The sequence below is a fragment of the Pseudophryne corroboree genome, chromosome 9, assembly GCF_028390025.1.
Source record: "Pseudophryne corroboree isolate aPseCor3 chromosome 9, aPseCor3.hap2, whole genome shotgun sequence".
NCBI lineage: Eukaryota > Metazoa > Chordata > Amphibia > Anura > Myobatrachidae > Pseudophryne > Pseudophryne corroboree.
Window position 1 is genome coordinate 400,768,994 of NC_086452.1, and position 24,164 is coordinate 400,793,157.

Here is a 24,164-nt window from a genome sequence, read left to right on the forward strand (position 1 = left end):
CTAATAAGGAATACGTTTGTTTATTCACCGTCGACACTGGATTCAGTGTCCCTGTCTGTGTCTGTGTCGACCGACTAAAGTAAACGGGCGTTTTAAAACCCCTGACGGTGTTTTTGAGACGTCTGGACCGGTACTAATTGTTTGTCGGCCGTCTCATGTCGTCAACCGACCTTGCAGCGTGTTGACATTATCACGTAATTCCCTAAATAAGCCATCCATTCCGGTGTCGACTCCCTAGAGAGTGACATCACCATTACAGGCAATTGCTCCGCCTCCTCACCAACATCGTCCTCCTACATGTCGACACACACGTACCGACACAGCACACACACAGGGAATGCTCTGATAGAGGACAGGACCCACTAGCCCTTTGGAGAGACAGAGGGAGAGTTTGCCAGCACACACCAAAAACGCTATAATTTTATATAGGGACAACCTTATATAAGTGTTTCTCCCTAATAGCATCTTTATATAGATATTTATATCGCCAATTAGTGCCCCCCCTCTCTGTTTAAACCCTGTTTCTGTAGTGCAGTGCAGGGGAGAGCCTGGGAGCCTTCTCTCCAGCCTTTCTGTGAGAGAAAATGGCGCTGTGTGCTGAGGAGATAGGCCCCGCCCCTTTTCCGGCGGCCTCGTCTCCCGCTCTTTAGTGAAGTTTGGCAGGGGTTAAATATCTCCATATAGCCTCTGGGGGCTATATGTGAGGTATTTTTAGCCAGTATATAGGTTTACATTTGCCTCCCAGGGCGCCCCCCCCCAGCGCCCTGCACCCTCAGTGACTGCGTGTGAAGTGTGCTGAGAGGAAAATGGCGCACAGCTGCAGTGCTGTGCGCTACCTTTAGAAGACTGCAAGGGTCTTCAGTCGCCGATTCTGGACCTCTTCTTACTTCAGCATCTGCAAGGGGGCCGGCGGCGCGGCTCCGGTGACCATCCAGGCTGTACCTGTGATCGTCCCTCTGGAGCTGATGTCCAGTAGCCAAGAAGCCAATCCATCCTGCACGCAGGTGAGTTCACTTCTTCTCCCCTCTGTCCCTCGTTGCAGTGATCCTGTTGCCAGCAGGACTCACTGTAAAATAAAAAACCTAAGCTAAAACTTTCTCTAAGCAGCTCTTTAGGAGAGCCACCTAGAATTGCACCCTTCTCGGCCGGGCACAAAAATCTAACTGGCTTGGAGGAGGGTCATAGGGGGAGGAGCCAGTGCACACCACCTGATCGGAAAGCTTTACTTTTGTGCCCTGTCTCCTGCGGAGCCGCTTATTCCCCATGGTCCTTTCAGGAACCCCAGCATCCACTAGGACGATAGAGAAAACGGTCTTAAAAAAAAGTAAAAAAAAAAAAAAGTGTTTTTTGTTTTGTTTGAAACTGTCACGAGTCACACTTCGCCCATGCCTTTTTGTTTTTTTGTTTTTTTTGTGGACAAATCGGCATGGGCGAAAATGGACCCAAAAACGAGTGAAAACACCCGCAAATTCGCCAAAACATGCGGATCGGCGGCGAATTCGCCAATCCACATGGTTTTCGTCCGTGACGGGTTTTTCTTTCCAGTCGAAAAAAACAGCACGGGCATTGAAATGGTCGAATATAAATTTGACATATAAACAGCCAAAAAGTACGAAAGAACTGGCACTAAATGAATATGCCCCTATCTCTCATATTGGATGTGTATTGCAAAAATGACCACATCCCGCTGACAGTATATCGCTAATCTATATAAAATGTTGTATTTTCTAGATGAATACGTGATTGCATATTTTAGCTGTAACATGTAACATACGTAAAATGTGTATAAAGATGAATTACTAGCCAGTACCTCGTCAGAGTCATCTTGCAGCCTGTTGGTGGTGCTGTTGTCTAACTCTTCCTGATGACGCCGGAGAACAGAATATCTGTAGGTAATGTTACTGAGAAATACAAGAATTAGCCAGATTGTCTCTTAAATATGTATTTCTCTGTGCAAATGAATCGCCAAGAAATACTACTAATATGACAGCTTATTTGTACATCTTATCGTAACAGAAAAGCATTGTTCTAAAGAATTAGGAGAAATGGAACAGGATGCCTGTGTCATATCTCAAGTTTTATTCCTTATATGGTTTATATCACTTCTAAATTAGATTTATTAATTTTCTACTAACACTATCTACAGAAACCTTTTTCAAACAAAGCAGCAAGTCGGGAGCCGTTCTAAAACCTTCAAGGATTAAATGCAACAATCCAGTTTATTTGAATCAGAAGAAAAAAGAAGGAGAAGAAGACTTGAGATCTGATCTCCTCTTCACTTTTCATCCATGAATAACGAGTGTCTACTTTTCCAAAGAGAACTGATCATCTAAAGCAAAGGTTCTCAACCTCGGTCCTCAGGACCCCACACGGTACATGTTTTGCAGGTCACCTGTAGATTTTTAAAATGTGACAGTTGGTGATCACAGTGCACCTGCTGGGTGACATGGAAAACGTGAACCGTGTGGGGTCCTGAGGACAGAGTTTGAGAACCACTGATCTAATGTATGTATGTTAGGACAAGATGCTCTTACCTTTCTGAACAACAGTATTTTCGGACAATGAAAACAGCTGCCAACACCGCCAGCAATGCAACCACGACGACAGCAGCGATTATTCCTGGGTGAATTCTGATCTGCAGTGAGACATCACCATTAGTATTCGCATGGACATTTAACGGCAAAACTTCGCTGGCACATATACCCTTACTCTCAATGGGCAAAACCTAAAAACTAGCATTAGAGACTAGATGGGCAGGCTCATGATAGTGGGCACATACTGTATAAAGCAATCACTCGGCTTATGGGCAAGATGAGCAATGTACAGTAATACCCCTTTTAGACCGCTAGCTTTTAAACACGTGTTATTGTACATGAGCGCGCATAATCCGTGTTGCTGTGAAAGGGCCCAGTTGGAATAATTTGGGCCGAGCGACCCGGTATTCCAACTTGGGTAGAACACGTGTTTAACCCGGCTTGCCGTGCTGTGTAAAACGGGAAGCCGGTTCGATGCGACCCGTTTCCCGTTCACTCTTTGTGGATGGGTGGCGCTTGGAGATCATGTGATCTCTAAGTGCCACCACCGCTGTGTCACCAACCCAGCAATATGCGAGGCAGCAAGGGGCCTGAGGCGGGTCGCACCCGTGTTAGGCCCCCGGGTGCGATCTGCCTCAGGCAGCGTGAAAGGGGTATAAATATGTTTAGCTGACTAACATTATTAAGATGCCCCTCTCATTATAAGCCTGTTGTCAATTCCCCCAACGCACAGCTACGTCACCATCATGGGGGGTACTGTGGCTTAATGTGAACTGGGGGAATCAACAATGTATCACATGTGGTGCTGGGAGTATTTCCACATTATACTTTAACAAAACAACATATCTTATTGACAATATTATTGCCAGCTGTATTGGTAAGGGCCTCCACAACTTAGTTACCCTGGGGTCTTCACAAGCTATATTCCGGTCCTGTACCTAGGGATTAACTGCTGTAGTCACAGGGCTATGTCATTTTACATATATGCCCTGTTAAGTGGAGACACTGCCCCTAGCAACCAATCAAAATCCATTTATCTAGTATAATCCATAAGAGGCTAGATCGAATATGATTGGTTGCTACTGGCAGCACCTCTGATTTTCCCTTTAAGTTTGATAAATATAATAACCAACATATTTTTCAATAATGTCATTACCTCAGAAAAGTACGGGGTAATGTAATAGGGTCCGAGTTGCTGGGGGTCCGGGATCTCGTCCGAGAATGGCCATATTTTTAATGCGTAAATCATTTACAAGGCAACCTCCAGCAATGCGGACCCTATCAGTTCAGCCTGTCAGGGTGTGAAGATCAATTTCCAGTGATGCAGTCCCGCATAGGATACACATGCTAACGCCATCCTCAGATGGCGTTAGCTACTGGGTACAAAGCTTTATAAAGAACTTCAGATTGCAGTCCCTATTCAGGAGACTGAGGTATTGCAGAATTAGCCAACAAGACATGCTATCTGCAACATTCCTGCATGAATCATTTGTTACATAGGTCCAAAACAACCAGAAACAGAGGCTTCCGCATACAGTAATGAAACGTTTCAGAAATCGTTCCCTTAGTAACTACAAAAACATAATTCTGAGCTGGCTGTGCACAGCTTTATTTAAATACTGTATGCAATGATCACCTTGCCAGGAACCAACCTGTACGGTTACTGGAGGTACAGGCTGCAAACAAAAGTACAGTATGGAATCTGCAAGGTTTATAAAACTTCTGCAGCAAAACTGAGTAAAGACAACTAACAATGATACATCACTAATTTTGAAAGTACCATCTTACTAGAAAAATGTAATATTGCTTTCTCCAAGTGGGTGCGGTATGATACACCCGCAAACGGGATGCCGGCTGTCTGTATACCGACAGCAGTATCCCACCTGCCGGTATACCGGTACAGAGGCAGCGAATCCCCTTGTGGGCTCGCTGTGCTTGCCACTCTTCGTGCCCATCGAAGAGCTTTGCTCGCCACAGGTTTTATTCCCACTCAGTTGGTGGCATGGACCGACCAACCGAGTGGGAATTGGGAGGGTCGGGTTTCTGACCGCCGTTTAAATGTTGGATGTCTGACCGCCGGCACATTGAATATATCTCCTTCAAGTGTGTACCACCTTATAAAACAATCTAGCTGTTCCCTGAGATTTTTTGACTGCTAATCTTGTGTTACTTCTGCGACTAATCACATTACCTGCTGGTTAAATTAAACCTACCTAGAAAGCCTTAAGGTGGGGGGGGGTACATACAATATTCCAGCAGTCGGGATGCCGGTGGTTTCCTCCCTCTGGTACTGCCAGACCGGGTTGTGATTAGCAGAGAGCCGGCTTCCTGTAGGAAGCCAGCTCCTTGCCTCATCAGCCCTAGCCGGCTGCTATGGGCTGCCATCAATGCAGTCCATAGAAGCCTTGGTTATGCATATGCGCAGTACCGTCGCCACTACTGCGCATGCGCCGGGTCCCAGCGTCTGAACTGTACATAGTGTAGGTGCCGGGACCTAGGCAGGGGTTGGGACAAGGTGGCGTAAATCCGACGGCATCGCCAGCCCTCCTCTTCCACCAAAGTAAAAGCTGCCGCTGATCAGGAAACAGTTTTAAAAACATAGTAGAGGCAAACGGATAATGGTTATAATACATTATTCAAGGTTTCTAATACATTATTCAATTTAATGTATATATTTATGGAATAAATGAAAAGAAAAAGAAAAGTGCTGCTTATTGAAATATCATGCATGATTTTATAGCACGTAACATTGAAAACTGCTGTTTATCAACTGCTGATCTGAATACAATTGACAGGAAAGGGGCCCTTTTGCGCTCTGTTTTACCAGAACATTCTGATTTTAGAATTTTGGTTCAACAATACAGAATATGGAAAACCCATCTGATACAGTCGCTGCTGACCTAATACGGAATTTAATATGGAATGGAGATCTGGTCACCAAACAAGCATCTCAAGGCTATTTTTGATAGATTTTTGACTGTCTTGCCCCCTATAATCACTGGATGACTCATGACTAGAATGAATACAGACTAAGGGGTATATTCAATTAGGGTTTAAAGCTGCCGTCTGTCGAAAAGACGGCAGTATTCAGTCCCCGCTATTTTTATTCGACAAGTCGGCGAATTCGACTTGTCGAATAGTACGTGAATCGGCGGTATAGCTGCCGATTCACGTACTTTTGAGGGAAATCGGGCAAATTCGACAGGATTTGGCCCCATTTCCGACCATCTCAGTCCGACATAAAAAAATGTAGGACTGAGATGAGGGAAGCCGTGGGCAGACAGGGGAGAGCAGCGCTACAGCACAGCGCTGCAGGAGGATGTGTCACAGCCATGCCGCTCGCAGCAGCGTCCATCCGGCTCCAGCAAGTGAGGTCACGCTTGCTGGAGCGCGGTGGACACTGCCGTGAGGTCTGGCGGCTGCGAGACATCCTTCTGCAGCGCTGCTGTAGCGCTGATCTCCTCCGTTTAGCCGCGGCTCTCCCCGCTGGTCTCCCCCCTCTCCTCCGCTCACAGGTCTCATCTCAATTCGACTTTTTTTTAAAGTGGTGGTAATGTTTAGACGTTACTCCTTTCCTAGGCTGAAGAAGTGTGGGAATGACTTCACTGGGAATACCCTTTTGAGCTAGGAACTGGCGTTCAATCGCCAAGCCGTCAAACACAGCCGCGGTAAGTCTTGATACACGCATGGCCCCTGCTGTAACAGATCCTCTTGTAGAGGAAGAGGCCAGGAATCTCCTATGAGTAACTCTTGAAGATCTGGATACCAAGCCCTCCTTGGCCAGTCTGGAACAATGAGGATTGCCTGAACCTTTGTTCTTCTTATGATCTTTAGCACCTTTGGAATGAGAGGAAGCGGAGGGAATACATATACCGACTGAAACACCCATGGTATCACTAGGGCGTCCACTGCTATTGCTTGAGGGTCCCTCGACCTGGAACAATATTTCTGAAGTTTCTTGTTGAGATGAGACGCCATCATGTCTATTTGAGGAATTCCCCAAAGACCAGTCACTTGTGTGAAGACCTCTTGATGAAGACCCCACTCTCCTGGATGGAGATCCTGTCTGCCGAGGAAGTCTGCTTCCCAGCTGTCGCTGACAGGGCGCTTGTATGCCTTTCCGCCCAGTGGAGAACCTTCATGGCCTTCGCCATTGCCGCTCTGCTTTTTGTTCCGCCCTGGCGGCTTATGTACGCCACTGCTGTCACATTGTCCGACTAGATCAAGACAGGCAGATTGCGAAGCAGATATTCCGCTTGAAGAAGGCCATTGTAAATGGCTCTTAACTCCAGAACGTTCATGAGTAGACAAGTCTCCTGGCTTGACCATCTTCCCTGGAAGTTTTCTCCCTGTGTGTCTGCCCCCCAGCCTCGGAGACTCGCATCCTGGTTACTAGGATCCAGTCCTGGATCCTGAACCTACCCCTCTAGGAGGTGAGAGCTGTGCAGCCACCACAGGAGTGAGATTCTGGTCTTGGAAGACAGAATTATTCTTCGGTGCATGTGCAGGTGGGATCCGGACCACTTGTCCAACAGGTCCCACTGGAACACTCTGGCATGGAACCTGCCAAACTGAATGGCCTCGTAGGCCGCCACCATCTTCCCCAGCAAATGAGTGCACTGATGGATTGACACTCTTGCTGGTTTCAGAACTTGTTTGACCAGGCTCTGAATTTCCAGAGCCTTTTCCACTGGAAGAAAAACTCTGTAATTCTGTGTCCAGAATCATTACCAAAAATGACAGCCATGTCGTCGGAATCAACTGTGATTTTGGCAAGTTTAGAAGCCAACCATGTTGTTACAGAGCTGCCAGGCAGAGTGTAACGTTCTGCACCAGTTGGTTCCTGGATCTCGCCTTTATCAGGAGATCGTCCAAGTACGGGATAATTGTGACCCCTTGCTTGCGAAGGAGAACCATAATTTCCGCCATCACTTTGGTGAAAATCCTCGTAGCCGTGGACAGACCAAACGGCAACGTCTGAAATTGGTAATGACAATCCTGAATTGCAAACCTCAGGTAAGCCTGATGCGGAGGATAAATGGGAACATGTAAGTAGGCATCCTTTATGTCCACCGACACCATAAAATCCCCTTCCTCCAGACTGGAGATCACTGCTCGGAGAGACTCCATCTTGAATTTGAATTTTCTTAGGTAGAAATTGAGGGATTTTAGGTTCACGATTGGTCTGACCGAGCCATCCAGCTTCGGAACCACAAACAGGCTCGAATAAAAGCCTTCTCCCTGTTGACGGGTGAACCCTGATAATGACCTGATTTTGAAACAACGTTTGTATTGCGTTGCATACTACCTCCCTGTCCGGAAGAGAAGCTGGCAAGGCCGATTTGAAAAATCGGCGAGGGGGAACGTCCTGAAACTCTAGTTTGTACCCCTGGGACACTATTTCTAAAACCCAAGGGTCCAGGTCCGAACGAACCCAGAACTGACTGAAGAGTTTGAGACGTGCCCCCACCAGTGCGGATTCCCGCAGAGGAGCCCCAGCGTCATGCACTGGATTTGGCAGAAGCCGGTGAGGACTTCTGCTCCTGGGAACCTGCCAATGCCGGTGATCTTTTACCCCTTCCCTTTCCTCTAGTAGTAAGGAAGTTAGAACCTCGGCCTTTCCTGTATTTATTGGGCCGAAAGGACTACATCTGATAGTGGTGTGTTTTCGTTTGTTGTGAAGGAACGCAAGGCAAAAATGATGACTTACCCGCAGTAGCCATTGATACCAAATCAGCGAGACCATCACCAAACACCACCTTTATATGGCAGAGATTCCATATTTTTCCCGGAGTCAGCATCAGCATTCCATTGATGGATCCACAATGCTCGCCTAGCTGAGACTGCCATAGCATTGGCCTTTGATCCCAAAAGGCCAATATCTCTCGCCGTTTCCTTTAGGTAGGCCGCAGCGTCTCTGATATAACCCAGTGTCAAAAGGACGCTATCCCTATCTAGTGTATCCATATCAGATGACAAGTTATCTGCCCACTTTTCTATAGCACTACTCACCCACACAGATGCAATGGCTGGTCTGAGCAGCGTACCCGTGGTGTCATAAATGGATTTTAATGTATATTCCGGCTTACGATCCGCAGGGTCCTTAAGGGCTGCCGTGTCAGGAGATGGGAGAGCCACTTATTAGACAACCGCGATAGGGCCTTGTCCACAACGGGGGGTGACTCCCACTTTTCCCTATACCCAGAGGGAAACGAATACGCCACCTGAATCCTTTTGGGAATCAAACTTTTTGTCAGGGCTTTCCCAAACCTTTTTTAATAAAGAGTGTTCAGTTCATGAGAGGGAGGAAACGTTACCACAGGTTTCTTTTCCTTATACATACAGACCCTTTTATCAGGAACAGCAGGGTCCTCGGAGATATGTAATACATCTTTTATCGCCACAATCATGAACTGAATGCTCTTTGCTAATTTTGGATCCAATCTGGCATCACTATAGTCGACACTGGAGTCAGTGTCCGTGTCGGTATCCGTGTCTGCCAACTGGGCAAACGAACGTTTTTGTGACCCCGAGGGGGTCTGGACTTGTAATAACACATCCTCCACAGATTTCTTCCATGCCTGGTTCTGAGATTCAGATTTATCGAATCTCTTACTTTTAAGAGCCACATTAGCATTCAAAATATTTACCCATTCAGGAGTTGGCGGTTCAGACAGGGTCACTCCCACAGCCGTTTGTGTCCCTAATACAGTCTCCTCCTGGGAAGAGCACTCAGCCTCAGACATGCCGACATACGTGTACGAAACACCCACAGACACACCGGGCATATAGAGGACAGACCCACAGTAAAGTCTGTCAGAGAGACACAGAGGGAGTTTGCCAGCTCACAACCCAGCGCCTAATCACCGGTTCTGAAACACTAAAGAATGTCCCAGACCTGCAGTGCTTTTATATTAAAATAGGATTTTAATACCTACCGGCAAATCCTTTTCTCTTAGTCCGTAGAGGATGCTGGGGATGCTTCAAGAACCATGGGTTATAGTCGGGATCCGCAGGAGACATGGGCATACTATAAGACTTTGAATGGGTGTGAACTGGCTCCTCCCTCTATGCCCCTCCTCCAGACTCCAGTTATAGGAATTGTGCCCAGGGAGACGGATATTTAGAGGAAAAGGATTTATTTAATTATTTTAACTAAGGTGAGATACATACCAGCTCACACCTCTAACACGCCGTACAACATGGCATTCAACAAACAACGCATGCAACAGCATGACCAACAACAGTCACAGACTGACCGAACTCAACGCAACATGAGCGTAATTACAACCAAACTGCAGATACAGCCCGCAATGGGACGGGAGCCCAGCATCCTCTACGGACTAAGAGAAAAGGATTTACCGGTAGGTATTAAAATCCTATTTTCTCATTATACCAAAGCTCTACAACGGGCGGGAGAGTGAGGATGACTCTGCAGCACCGATTGACCAAACAAGAGGTCCTCCTCAGCCAGGGTATCAAACACCGAGACTCCCCGTGAAGCCGCCCAGGATGAGCCCACCTTTCTGGTAGAATGGGCTTTCACCGACTTCGGTAATGGCAATCCTGCCGTAGAATGAGCCTGCTGAATCGTATTACAAATCCAGCGCGCAATAGTCTGCTTAGAAGCAGGAGCCCCAATCTTGTTGGGAGCCCACAGGACAAACAGAGTCTCTGTTTTCCTAATCTGCGCCGTTCTGGCGACATAGATCTTCAAAGCTCTGACCACAACGAGAGACTTTGACTCCGCCAAGGCGTCAGTAGGCACTGGCACCACAATTGGCTGATTAACATGAAATGATGAAACTACTTATGGCAGAAATTGCTGGCGAGTTCTCAACTCCGCTCTATCAGCATGGAAAATCAAATAGGGGCTCTTGTGAGACAAAGCCGCCAACTCAGACACTCGCCTTGCAGATGCCAAGGCCAACAACATAACCACTTTCCAAGTAAGGAATTTTAACTCAACCTTGCGCAAAGGTTCAAACCAATGTGATTGCAAGAATTGCAACACCACATTAAGGTCCCATGGTGCGACGGGTGGCACAAAGGGAGGTTGGATGTGCGTGCTGATGTGCTGTTGGATGTGCCTTTTATGAAGGTCTGAACTTCTGGAAGGGAGGACAATTCTTTTTGAAAAAAGATAGACAAGGCAGAAATCTGTACTTTAATAGAGCCTAACTTTAGGCCCGCATCCACACCAGCTTGTAGGAAATGGAGCAAACGCCCCAGGTTAATTTCTTCCGTAGGAGCCTTCTTGGATTCACACCAAGACACATATTTTCTCCAAATATGGTGGTAATGCTTTGCCGTTACTTCTTTTCTAGCCTGAAGAAGTGTGGGAATGACTTCACTGGGAATACCCTTTCGGGCTAGGATTTTGCGTTCAACCGCCACGCCGTCAAACGCAGCCACGGTAAGTCCTGATAGACGCACGGCCCCTGTTGTAACAGGCCCTCCTGAAGAGGAAGAGGCCAGGGATCTTCTATGAGCAACTCCTAAAGATCTGGATACCAGGCCCTTTTTGGCCAATCCGGAACAATGAGGATCGCCTGAACCCTTGTTGTTCTTATAATTTTTATCACCTACGGAATGAGTGGAAGTGGAGGGAACACATAGACCGACTGAAACACCCACGGTGTCACTAGGGCGTCCACCGCTATTGCTTGAGGGTCTCTTGACCTGGTACAATATCTCTGAAGTTTCTCGTTGAGGCGGGACGCCATCATGTCCACTTGAGGAACTCTCCAACGACTTGTCACTTCTGCAAAGACCTCTTGATGAAGGAAGTCTGCTTCCCAGTTGTCCACTCCTGGAATGAAGACCGCTACCAGAGCGCTGGCATGTCTTTCCGCCCAGCAAAGAATCTTTGTGGCCTCGACCATCGCCGCTCTGCTCTTTGTTCCGCCTTGGCGGTTTATGTACGCCACAGCTGTCACGTTGTCTGACTGAATCAAGATCGGCAGACCTTGAAGAAGATGTTCTGCTTGCAGTATGTCGTTGTGGATGGCTCTTAATTCCAGAATGTTTATGTGTAGACAAGCTTCCTGACTTGACCACTTTCCCTGAAAGTTTCCTCCCAGCGTGACTGCTCCCCAGCCTCGGAGGCTTGCATCCGTGGTCACCAGGATCCAATCCTGAATCCCGAACCTGCGCCCCTCCAGAAGGTGAGAACTGTGCAGCCACCACAGCAGGGAAATTCTTGTCCTGGGAGATGGAATTTTCTTCCGGTGCATGTCCAGGCGAGACCCGGACCACTGGTCCAGCAGGTTCCACTGAAACACCCTGGCATGAAACCTACCATACGGAATGGCCTCGTAGGCCGCTACCATCTTCCCCAGCAACCGAGTGCAGCGAAGAACAGACACCTTCGCCGGTTTCAGAATCTGTTTCACTATGTTCTGTATTTCCAGAGCCTTTTCCACTGGAAGAACCACTCTTTGCAATTCTGTGTCCAGAATCATACCCAGGAACGACAGCCGTGTCGTCGGATCCAACTGTGATTTTGGCAAATTTAGGAGCCAACCGTGTTGTTGCAGAATCGTCAGTGAAAGGGCAACATTCTTCAACAATTGCTCCTTGGACCTCGCCTTTATGAGGAGATCGTCCAAGTACGGGATAATTGTGATTCCCTGCTTGCGCAGGAGAACCATAATTTCCGCCATTACTTTGGTGAAAATCCTCGGAGCCATGGACAGACCAAACGGCAACGTCTGAAATTGGTAATGACAATCCTGCACAGCAAATCTCAGGTAAGCCTGATGTGGAGGATATATGGGGACATGTAAGTAGGCATCTTTTATGTCGACCGACACCATAAAATCCCCCTCCTCCAGACTGGAGATCACTGCTCGTAAGGACTCCATCTTGAACTTGAATTTTTTCAGAAAGAAATTGAGGGATTTTAGGTCTAGAATCGGTCTGACCGAGCCATCCGGCTTCGGGACCACGGACAGGCTCGAATAAAACCCTTCCCCCTGTTGAGAAGGGGGTACTGTGACAATTACTTGATTTTGACACAACTTTAGTATTGCAGCACTTACTATCTCCCTGTCTGGAAGAGAAGCTGGTAAGGCCGATTTGAAAAATCGGTGAGGGGGCACGTCTTGAAACTAACTTGTACCCTTGGGTTACTATGTCTACTATCCAAGGATCCAGGTCCGAGTGCACCCAGACCTGACTGAAGAGCTTGAGACGTGCCCCCACTGGTGGGGACTCCCGCAACGGAGCCCCAGCGTCATGCGGTGGGAAGCCGGAAAGGACTTCTGCTCCTGGGAACTTGCCACAGCCTGTGACCTTTTTCCTCTTCCTCTCCCCCTTGCAGCAAGGAAGGAGGACCCACGTCCTTTTTTGAATTTGTTGGGCCGAAAGGACTGCATCTGATAGTGAGGCGATTTCTTCTGCTGTGCAGGAACATAAGGTAAAAAAGACGACTTACCCGCTGTAGCCGTAGAGACCAGGTCAGTGAGGCAGTCACCAAACAAGACCTTACCGTTAAACGGTAAAGACTCCATCGCCTTCTTAGAATCTGCATCAGCATTCCACTGATGAATCCACAATGCTCTCATAGCAGAGAATGCCTTGGCATTGGCCCTTGATCCCAAAAGGCCAATATCCCTCACTGCTTCTTTTAAATACGCTGCAGCGTCCTTGATATGACCCAAGGTCAAAAGCATACTATCCTTGTCTAGGGAATCAACCTCCGATGACAAGTTATCCGCCAACTTTTCAATAACGCTACTCACCCATGCCGCAGCAACAGCGGGTCTGAGTAGCGTCTCTGTAGTGACATAAATGGACTTCAGGGTATCTTCCTGCTTACGATCCGCAGGATACTTCAGGGCTGCCGTGTCAGGGGACGGAAGCGCTACCTTTTTGGATAAACGCGACAAAGCTTTATCTACCGTGGGGATTGACTCCCAGCTGTCCCTGTCCCCGGAGGGAAACGGATAAGCCATTGGAATTCTTTTGGGAACATGTACCTTTTTGTCAGGATTTTCCCAAGCTTTTTCAAAAAGTGCATTGAGTTCATGAGAGGGAGGAAACGTTATCGTAGGTTTAATGCCTTTAAACATACAGACCCTCGTATCAGGAACAGCAGGGTCCTCCGTGATATGTAAAACGTCTTTTATCGCCACAATCATGTACTGAATACTCTTAGCCAGTTTTGGATTTAATCTGGCATCACTATAGTCCACACTGGAATCAAAGTCCGTGTCGGTATCCGTATCTGCTATTTGGGCAAATGCACGTTTCTGCGACCCCAAAGGGGTCTGGACCTGTGACAAAGCATCCTCCATGGATTTCCTCCATGACTGGTTCTTAGACTCAGATTTATCAAACCTCTTAGCCAACTTAGTCACATTCGTATTTAAAACACTCAGCATATTGACCCAATCATCCGTCGGCGGTGCTGACACTGTCACTCTCACAGAACTGTCAGTCCCCACGCCAGCCTCCTCCTGGGAAGAGCATTCAGCCTCAGACAAGTCGACACACACACACGTACCGACAGCCACAAACACACTGGGCTATAGGGGACAGACCCACAGTATAGCCTGTTAGAGAGACACAGAGAGAGTTCTGCCAGCTCACACCCCGCGCCTATCCCGGTTCTGAAGTCAGCAATAATACTGCCCAGACCTGCTAGCGCTTTTATCAATATATATAATTCCCCAATTATGAGTGCCCCCCCCCCCCCGTTTTGCACCGTTACTTGCACAGCAGTGTGGAGGATCAGGGCCAGCGTCTCTGCAGCCTTCTGTGAAGAGAAAAAATGGCGCTGGTGAGAGCTATGCGGCTAAGCCCCACCCCCATCATTACGCGCTTAGGTCCCGCACTGAAATCTTTATACTGGCGGGGCTCCCTAACAAGTGCCTGCGGCACTGTTATATTGCTTGCCAGTGTATTTGTGGCCCCCCATGCTGCCCAGGGTGCCCCCCCTGCGCCCTGCAGTGCCGTTATCTGTGTGGGAGCATGGCGCGCTGCGCGGTACCACAAGCCGTCTTCTGCCGTCACTGAAGTCTATCTATCTTCAGGATTTCTATTCTATCTTCAGGCTTTTATGAGGGGGGTGACGGTGCGGCTCCGGGAACAAGCAGCTAGGCGTACCATAGTGATCGAACCCTCTGGAGCTAATGGTGTCCAGTAGCCTAGGAAGCAGAGCCCTTGAACTCTAAAGAAGTAGGTCTGCTTCTCTCCCCTCACTTCCACGCTGCAGGGAGCCTGTAGCCAGCAGGTCTCCCTGAAAATAAAAAACCTAAATAAAGTATTTTTCTGAGAAACTCAGGAGAGCGCCTCAGTGTGCCTCCAGTCTCGCTGGGCACAGAATCTAACTGGAGTCTGGAGAAGGGGCATAGAGGGAGGAGCCAGTTCACACCCATTCAAAGTCTTATAGTGTGCCCATGTCTCCTGTGGATCCAGTCTATACCCCATGGTTCCTGAAGCATCCCCAGCATCCTCTAGGACGTATGAGAAATATATATTGCACCAATATTTCTGTGCCCCCCCCCCCCGTCTTGCACAGTGTTACTTATTCAGAATTGTGAGGAAGGACCAGCGTCTCTGCAGCCTGTGTAGAGGAAAATGGCGCTGAGCTGTGAGGACAAAGCTCCGCCCCCTTAATGGCACGCTTCAGTCCCGCTTTTTTTAAATATATATTTATACTGGCGGGGGTTAGAACAGTTCCTAGGCACTTATGTCCCCTCTTGCCAGTTTATTTTGAGGCTTTTCTGCTGCCCAGTGCGCCCTACCCCGTGCCCCCTGCACCCTGTAGTGCTGCTGTGTGTGTGGGAGCATGGCGCGCAGCATGCGAGCGCTGTGCAGTACCTCAGAATGCCGTCACTGAAGTCTTCTTGATCTTCTTCTACTTATCTGTCTTCTGGCTCTGTAAGGGGGGGTGACAGCTGACTCTGGAAATGAGCATCTAGGCGTACCTAGCGATCAAACCCTCAGGAGCTAATGGTGTCCTGTAGCTAGAAGAGCCTTTGAACTCACTGGAAGTAGGTCTGACTTCTCTCCCCTTAGTCCCACGAAGCAGGGAGACTGTTGCCAGCAGTCTCCCTGAAAATAAAAAAAATCTAACAAAAGTCTTTTTCCGAGAAACTCAGTAGAGCTCCCCAGAGTGCATCCAGTCTGCCTGGGCACAATTCTAAAACTGGAGTCTGGAGGAGGGGCATAGAGGGAGGAGCCAGTTCACACCCTTTCAAAGTGCCCATGTCTCCTGCGGATCCCGTCTATACCCTATGGGTCTAATGGTGTCCCCAGCATCCTCTAGTACGTATGAGAAAAGTAAAAAACTCATGTCGACCTTTTCCCATGTCGACCTAGTGACCATGTCGACCTAATGTATGTCGACCTAATGATTGTATCCCTTTCAGCACTTGTTCTGTATGGACTAAAGCTTTTGAAAATAATAATGTAACATACACACATATATATCTCTATCTATATATCTCTATCTATATGCATGTATTTCCACAGTAGTCAGCACTCCCATCACCTATACCTTGCCAAGAAAATGCATACACCTCCACCAGCAGGGCGGCACTCGAACGATTAATGATCACAATAACATCCTCCATTTCAACGTTTCAGGTTTTCATCACAACCCGTCGTCAACAGGAAATCTAATCTACCTAATATTTTGGTTCCAGCAGAGATCTCTTTTTAGGGAAAAGTGTAAATTCAGTTTATCAAAACGGTCATTAAAACTAAATTTTCTCCTGCAGGGTTCAGAATGGTTTATTTACTATGAATGCGAATGACGGTGCTGGACCTGCTGGCTGTACGTTACCATCAAAGACCATATTCACATCACAAAGCAAGCTATCTTACGCACAGCTTGAGTTTTGGACATCCTTCATTGATAAGGTTTATCACTCAATAAAGTACACTTTGACAATGATTAATAACATTTATTTATAGAGCACAATAAGAATATTCCATAGCTCTCTACACTTGGATTAAAGCTGGCCCTCCCGTTATGTTCGATCAATTCTTTTTGCTTCTGTAAACTGCTGACTACAGTACTACAGTAAAGTTATTTCTAATTTGTGCAAAAATGAATGGGAGAAAATAAGATTTTACTTACCGATAAATCTATTTCTCGTAGTCCGTAGTGGATGCTGGGACTCCGTAAGGACCATGGGGAATAGCGGCTCCGCAGGAGACAGGGCACAAAATAAAAGCTTGAGATATCAGGTGGTGTGCACTGGCTCCTCCCCCTATGACCCTCCTCCAAGCCAGTTAGGATACTGTGCCCGGACGAGCGTACATAATAAGGAAGGATATTGAATCCCGGGTAAGACTCATACCAGCCACACCAATCACACCGTACAACTCGTGATCTGAACCCAGTTAACAGTATGATAAATTTAAAGGAGCCTCTGAAAGGATGGCTCAACAATAATAACCCGAATTTTTTGTAACAATAACTATATACAAGTATTGCAGACAATCCGCACTAGGGATGGGCGCCCAGCATCCACTACGGACTACGAGAAATAGATTTATCGGTAAGTAAAATCTTATTTTCTCTAACGTCCTAAGTGGATGCTGGGACTCCGTAAGGACCATGGGGATTATACCAAAGCTCCCAAACGGGCGGGAGAGTGCGGATGACTCTGCAGCACCGAATGAGAGAACTCCAGGTCCTCCTCAGCCAGGGTATCAAATTTGTAGAATTTAGCAAACGTGTTTGCCCCTGACCAAGTAGCTGCTCGGCAAAGTTGTAAAGCCGAGACCCCTCGGGCAGCCGCCCAAGATGAGCCCACTTTCCTTGTGGAATGGGCTTTTACTGATTTTGGCTGTGGCAATCCTGCCACGGAATGTGCAAGCTGAATTGTACTACAAATCCAACGAGCAATCGTCTGCTTTGAAGCCGGAGCACCCAGCTTGTTGGGTGCATACAGGATAAACAGCGAGTCAGTTTTCCTGACTCCAGCCGTCCTGGAAACATATATTTTCAAGGCCCTGACAACGTCCAGCAACTTAGAGTCCTCTAAGTCCCTAGTAGCCGCAGGTACCACAATAGGTTGGTTCATGTGAAATGCAGAAACCACCTTAGGTAGAAATTGAGGACGAGTCCTCAATTCCGCCCTGTCAGAATGAAAATTTAGGTAAGGGCTTTTACATGATAAAGCCGCCAATTCTGACACACGCCTAGCTGAAGCCAAGGCCAACAGCATCGACACCTTCCACGTGAGATATTTTAAATCTACCGTAGACAATGGTTCAAACCAGTGTGATTTTAGAAATCTCAACACAACATTGAGATCCCAAGGTGCCACTGGAGGCACAAAAGGAGGCTGTATGTGCAGCACCCCTTTCACAAATGTCTGAACTTCAGGTACTGAAGCCAGTTCTTTCTGGAAGAATATCGACAGGGCCGAAATTTGAACCTTAATGGACCCTAATTTTAGGCCCATAGACAGTCCTGTTTGCAGGAAATGCAAGAAACGACCCAGTTGAAATTCCTGTGTAGGGGCCTTCTTGGCCTCACACCACGCAACATATTTACGCCAAATGCGGTGATAATGTTTTGCGGTTACTTCCTTTCTGGCTTTTACCAGAGTAGGGATGACTTCTTCTGGAATGCCCTTGTCCTTCAGGATCCGGCGTTCAACCGCCATGCCGTCAAACGCAGCCGCGGTAAGTCTTGGAACAGACAAGGCCCCTGCAGTAGCAGGTCCTGTCTTAGAGGTAGAGGCCACGGTTCGTCCGTGAGCATCTCTTGAAGTTCCGGGTACCAAGACCTTCTTGGCCAATCCGGAACCACGAGTATAGTTCTTACTCCTCTCCTTCTTATGATTCTCAATACTTTCGGTATGAGGGGCAGAGGAGGGAATACATACACCCAGGACTGGACTGGTACACCCACGGCGTTACCAGAGCGTCCACTGCTATTGCCTGAGGGTCCCTTGACCTGGCGCAATATCTGTCCAGTTTTTTGTTTAGACGTGACGCCATCATGTCCACCTTTGGTCTTTCCCGACGGTTTACAATTTGGTGGAAGACTTCTGGGTGAAGTCCCCACTCTCCCGGGTGAAGGTCGTGTCTGCTGAGGAAGTCTGCTTCCCAGTTGTCCACTCCCGGAATGAACACTGCTGACAGTGCTATCACATGATTTTCCGCCCAGCGAAGAATCCTTGCAGTTTCTGCCATTGCCCTCCTGCTTCTCGTGCCGCCCTGTCTGTTTATGTGGGCGACTGACGTGATGTTGTCCGACTGGATCAACACCGCCTGACCCTGAAGCAGAGGTTTTGCTTGAATTAAGGCATTGTAAATGGCCCTTAGTTCTAGAATGTTTATATGAAGAGATGTTTCCATGCTTGACCACAAGCCCTGGAAATTCCTTCCCTGTGTGACTGCTCCCCAGCCTCTCAGGCTGGCATCCGTGGTTACCAGGATCCAATCCTGAATGCCAAATCTGCGGCCCTCTAGTAGATGAGCCCTCTGAAGCCACCACAGGAGAGACACCCTTGTCCTTGGCGACAGGGTTATCCGTTGATGCATCTGAAGATGCGATCCGGACCATTTTCCCAGTAGATCCCACTGAAAAGTTCTTGCATGGAATCTTCCGAATGGAATCGCTTCGTAAGAAGCCACCATTTTTCCCAGGACCCTTGTGCACTGATGCACTGAGACCTGTCCTGGTTTTAGGAGGTTCCTGACTAGCTCGGATAACTCCCTGGCCTTCTCCTCCGGGAGAAACACCTTCTTCTGGACTTTGTCCAGAATCATTCCTAAGAACAGTAGACGTGTCGTTGGAATCAGCTGCGATTTTGGAATATTTAGAATCCATCCGTGCTGACTTAGCACTACCTGAGATAGTGCCACTCCGACTTCTAACTGTTCCTTGGTTCTTGCCCTTATCAGGAGATCGTCCAAGTAAGGGATAATTAAGATGCCTTTTCTTCGTAGAAGAATCATCATTTCGGCCATTACCTTGGTAAAGACCCGAGGCGCCGTGGACAATCCAAACGGCAGCGTCTGAAACTGATAATGACAGTTTTGTACTACAAACCTGAGGTACCCTTGGTGAGAAGGATATATTGGGACGTGGAGACAAGCATCCTTGATGTCCAGCGACACCATATAGTCCCCCTCTTCCAGGTTCGCTATCACCGCTCTGAGTGACTCCATCTTGAATTTGAACCTTTTTATGCAAGTGTTCAAAGATTTTAGATTTAATATTGGTCTCACCGAGCCGTCCGGCTTCGGTACCACAAATAGTGTGGAATAATACCCCTTCCCCTGTTGTAAGAGGGGTACCTTGATTATCACCTGCTGGGAGTACAGCTTGTGAATGGCTTCCAGAACTGCCTCCCTGTCGGAGGGAGACTTTGGTAAAGCAGACTTCAGGAACCGATGAGGAGGAAACGCCTCGAATTCCAGTTTGTACCCCTGTGATACTACCTGTAGAATCCAGGGATCCACTTGCGAGTGAGCCCACTGCGCGTTGAAATTCTTGAGACGGGCCCCCACCGTGTCTGAGTCTGCTTGTAAAGCCCCAGCGTCATGCTGAAGACTTGGCAGAAGCAGGGGAGGGCTTCTGCTCCTGGGAAGCGGCTGCATGGTGCTGCCTTTTTCCTCTTCCTCTGCCCTTGGGCAGAAAAGAGTGACCTTTTGCTCGCTTGTACTTATGGGAACGAAAGGACTGAGTTTGAAAAGACTGTGTCTTTTTCTGTTGATGTGAAGTAACCTGGGGTAAAAAGGTGGATTTTCCAGCCGTTGCCGTGGCCACCAGGTCTGTTAGACCAGCCCCAAATAACTCCTCCCCCTTATACGGCAATACTTCCATGTGCCGTTTGGAATCTGCGTCCCCTGACCACTGTCTGGTCCATAATGCTCTTCTGGCAGAGATGGACATTGCGCTTACTCTTGATGCCAGGGTACAAATATCCCTCTGCGCATCACGCATATATAGCAATGCCTCCTTTAAATGTTCTATAGTTAACAGAATATTGTCCCTATCCAGGGTATCAATATTCTCAGTCAGGGAATCCGCCCATGCGACTCCAGCACTGCACATCCAGGCTGATGCGATTGCTGGTCGCAGTATAACACCAGTATGTGTGTATATACTTTTCAGGATATTTTCCAGCCTCCTATCAGCTGGTTCTTTGAGGGTGGCCGTATCAGGGGACGGTAACGCTACTTGTTTAGATAAACGTGTGAGCGCCTTATCTACCCTAGGGGGTGTTTCCCACCGTGCCCTAACCTCTGGCGGGAAAGGGTATAGTGCTAATAACTTATTAGAAATTAGCTGTTTTTTATCGGGGGAAACCCACGCTTTATCACACACCTCATTTATTTCCTCAGACTCAGGAAAAACTATTGGCAGTTTTTTCACACCCCACATAATACCCGCCTTTGAGGTATTTGTAGTGTCAGAAAGGTTCAATGCCTCTTTCATTGCCGTGATCATGTAACGTGTGGCCCTACTGGACATTACGTTTGTCTCGTCACCGTCGACACTAGATTCAGTATCTGTATCTGGATCCGTGTCGACCCACTGAGGTAGCGGCCGTTTTAGGGCCCCTGAGGGTGTCTGAGACGCCTGAACAGGCACTAATTGATTTGCCGGCTTTCTCATGTCGTCAACAGTTTTTTGTAAATTGCTGACATTATCACTTAATTGCTTAAACACAATCATCCAGTCAGGTGTCGACTCCCTAGGGGGTGACATCACTAACACAGGCAACTGCTCCGCCTCCACCTCATTTTCCTCCTCATACATGTCGACACACGCGTACCGACACACAGCGCACACACACCGGGAATGCTCTGATAGAGGACAGGACCCTACTTAGCCCTTTGGAGAGACAGAGGGAGAGTCTGCCAGCACACACCCAGCGCTATATATATACAGGGATAACCTTATATAAGTGTTAATCCCTTATAGCTGCTGTTAATCTAGTTATTTGCTGCCAAAATGCCCCCCCTTCTCTTTTTTACCCTGAATCAGATGCAGTACTGCAGGGGAGAATCAGGGAGCCGTCCTTCCAGCGGAGCTGTGAGGGAATAATGGCGCCAGTGTGCTGAGGAGATAGGCCCCGCCCCTTCACGACGTCCTTAACTCCCGCTTTTTTGTGTAAAATGGCAGGGGAAAAAATACATCCATATAGCCCTGGAGCTATATGTGATGTATTCCTTTTGCCAGCTAAGGTATATGTGTGTTATATTGCGTCTCAGGGCGCTCCCCCCCAGCGCCCTGCACCCTCAGTGACCGGAGTGTGAAGTGTGCTGAGAGCAATGGCGCACAGCTGCGGTGCTGTGCGCTACCTTAGTCTTGAAGACAGGATGTCTTCTGCCGCCACTTTCACCGGACCTTCGTCTCTTCTGGCTCTGTAAGGGGGACGGCGGCGCGGCTCCGGTGACCCATCCAGGCTGAACCTGTGATCGTCCCTCTGGAGCTAACGTCCAGTAGCCTAAGAAGCCCAATCCACTCTGCACTCAGGTGAGTTCGCTTCTTCTCCCCTTAGTCCCACGATGCAGTGAGCCTGTTGCCAGCAGGACTCACTGAAAATAAAAAAACCTAACTAAACTTTTATTCTAAGCAGCTCTGGAGAGCTACCTAGTTTGCACCCTTCTCGGCCGGGCACAAAAATCTAACTGGCTTGGAGGAGGGTCATAGGGGGAGGAGCCAGTGCACACCACCTGATATCTCAAGCTTTTATTTTGTGCCCTGTCTCCTGCGGAGCCGCTATTCCCCATGGTCCTTACGGAGTCCCAGCATCCACTTAGGACGTTAGAGAAAAGTGCAATTATTTGGTCCCGATAATGAGCCCAATTCAGACCTGATCGCTAGGGTGCCTCCCTAGAGGGGAGGGGGAAATCGCTGTGCAGGAGAGCTGCACAAAACAGAAGTTTGTGCAGTCTCTGCACAGCCCAGGACTTCCTCTTCCAGTGCGATGATCGGGGTTGGAGCTGACGTCAGACACCCTCTCTTCAAACGCCTGGTCCCTCTTGTGTTTCTCTGGACACTCCTTAAAAACGGCCAGTTGCCACCCACAAACGGAATTCCAGTCAGTCACCTTGCAATCACTTTTCTCGCCCATCCAGTCACTGCCCGCCAATCCCCGTCGCTGCGGATCGACACGCCTGCGCATTGCGGTGCATATGCAGTTCAGACCTTATTGCAGGCTGTACGAAAACGCACAGCAGCGATCAGGTCTGAGTCACCCCCACTGTCTCTTGCCCGCTTTTCCAATGAAAGAGAACTGCACCACAAAAGTACGTTTTAGGAGGACTCTTAACACAGCCTCATTCTCGAATGTATGTGTGCTATAGTCAACACATCCACTTTTCCATAACCCTGAATTGTCTGAATCTTATTCATGCAAGGGCAATACCCTACTAAGACCAGAGACCTGGATTTAAATCGCTCAAAATAATTCACTACGATAAGGTATTACCCAATTAACAGACTTATTTTTTATAAAATTCAGCAACTCAATTGTTGCTGCGTTTGGGCGCCCATTAGCCACGGAAGAGACATGTCTTATCGCTACCTCCTGAGGGGATGATTACCCCTGAGGAAGTCTGAAGGAGAAGACATAGTTCCACCTGGACGAAACGCGTTGGGTTCTGGTTGTATGCTGATTCTCAGATAAGCGGTCTTACTTTCTCAAGTGTGCGGGCATTCGTTTTATGAAACTCTGAGATTGTAAACTGGTTCACACTATGTATGTTTTAATATCTATATTGTTTTGTACTCTGGCATAAATTGTTGAGAAAAAAAAAACACCTTGGTGTCTGAGAACTTGTGAGGATCATCCCAAAGGACACGAGATAAGCTGTCGATTTATCATATACATGGTACGGGTTCACTTACATCCTTTTCTCACACACGTGGTGTTTATAGTGCTCTTATTGCATTAGGAGGCGCCCTTGTCCTTATTGTGTTTCAGATTTAAGGAGTTCGTGTACTTGACAAGGAGCTTTGACAGTCCCATACCAGTGGATTCCGGGTAGTCTTCAGTTTGCCGGCTGTCGGGATCCCGGCGCACAGTATACCGGTGCCGGAATCCCGACAGCCGGCATACCGACACCTTTTCTCCCTCTTGGGGTCCACACTCTCCTGGAGGGAGAATAAATAGCGCGCGAGCCCGCAAGGGGCTCATTTGCGCTCGCCACGCTGTCAGTATGCCGGCGGTCGGGTTTCTGGCGCCGGTATGCTGGTCGCCGACATACCATACTACACCCGTGGATTCCTACTAGGCACTTGATACGGATCAATGGACTGAATTATATTTAATTTATTTACATTCACTTGCGATATTTGATTATTGACATGAACAATATTGTTCACCGGTTTAATGGAATCCAAAGTACATAAACACATTAAAAAAAAAAAAAAATAGACTTTTATAGTGTGAACCAGTTTACAATCTTAGAGCTTCATTAGAATAAGGGAATGCTCATACATTAGAGAAAGTAATAAATGACTTCCTCAGGGGTAACGACAGACCTAGTACCAGCTAGGTTTATATAGGGCTAGCACTACGCATAATTAAAAATAGCCAAAACAGGATATAGTGTTTTCTGAAAGAGGTGTATGTTAAAACCTGATGTTACTTTAGCAGAACGTTTAATGTACATTCAGAAATACATTTTATCAGCCTT

General features: G+C 47.8%; 1 protein-coding gene across 2 annotated transcripts in view; it reads right to left on the reverse strand.

The window, feature by feature from the left end:
- The window catches only part of LOC134958347 (sortilin-like), a 122,580-nt gene that overhangs the window by 11,818 nt on the left and 86,598 nt on the right, over positions 1–24,164 (reverse strand). For both annotated transcript variants that reach the window (XM_063940894.1, XM_063940893.1), the window contains exons 2-3: positions 2,535–2,635; positions 1,811–1,901 (exon numbers count right to left, since the gene is read on the reverse strand). In XM_063940894.1, coding sequence (XP_063796964.1) covers positions 1,811–1,901; positions 2,535–2,635 — 192 coding nt within the window. The remainder of the gene's footprint in view (positions 1–1,810; positions 1,902–2,534; positions 2,636–24,164) is intronic.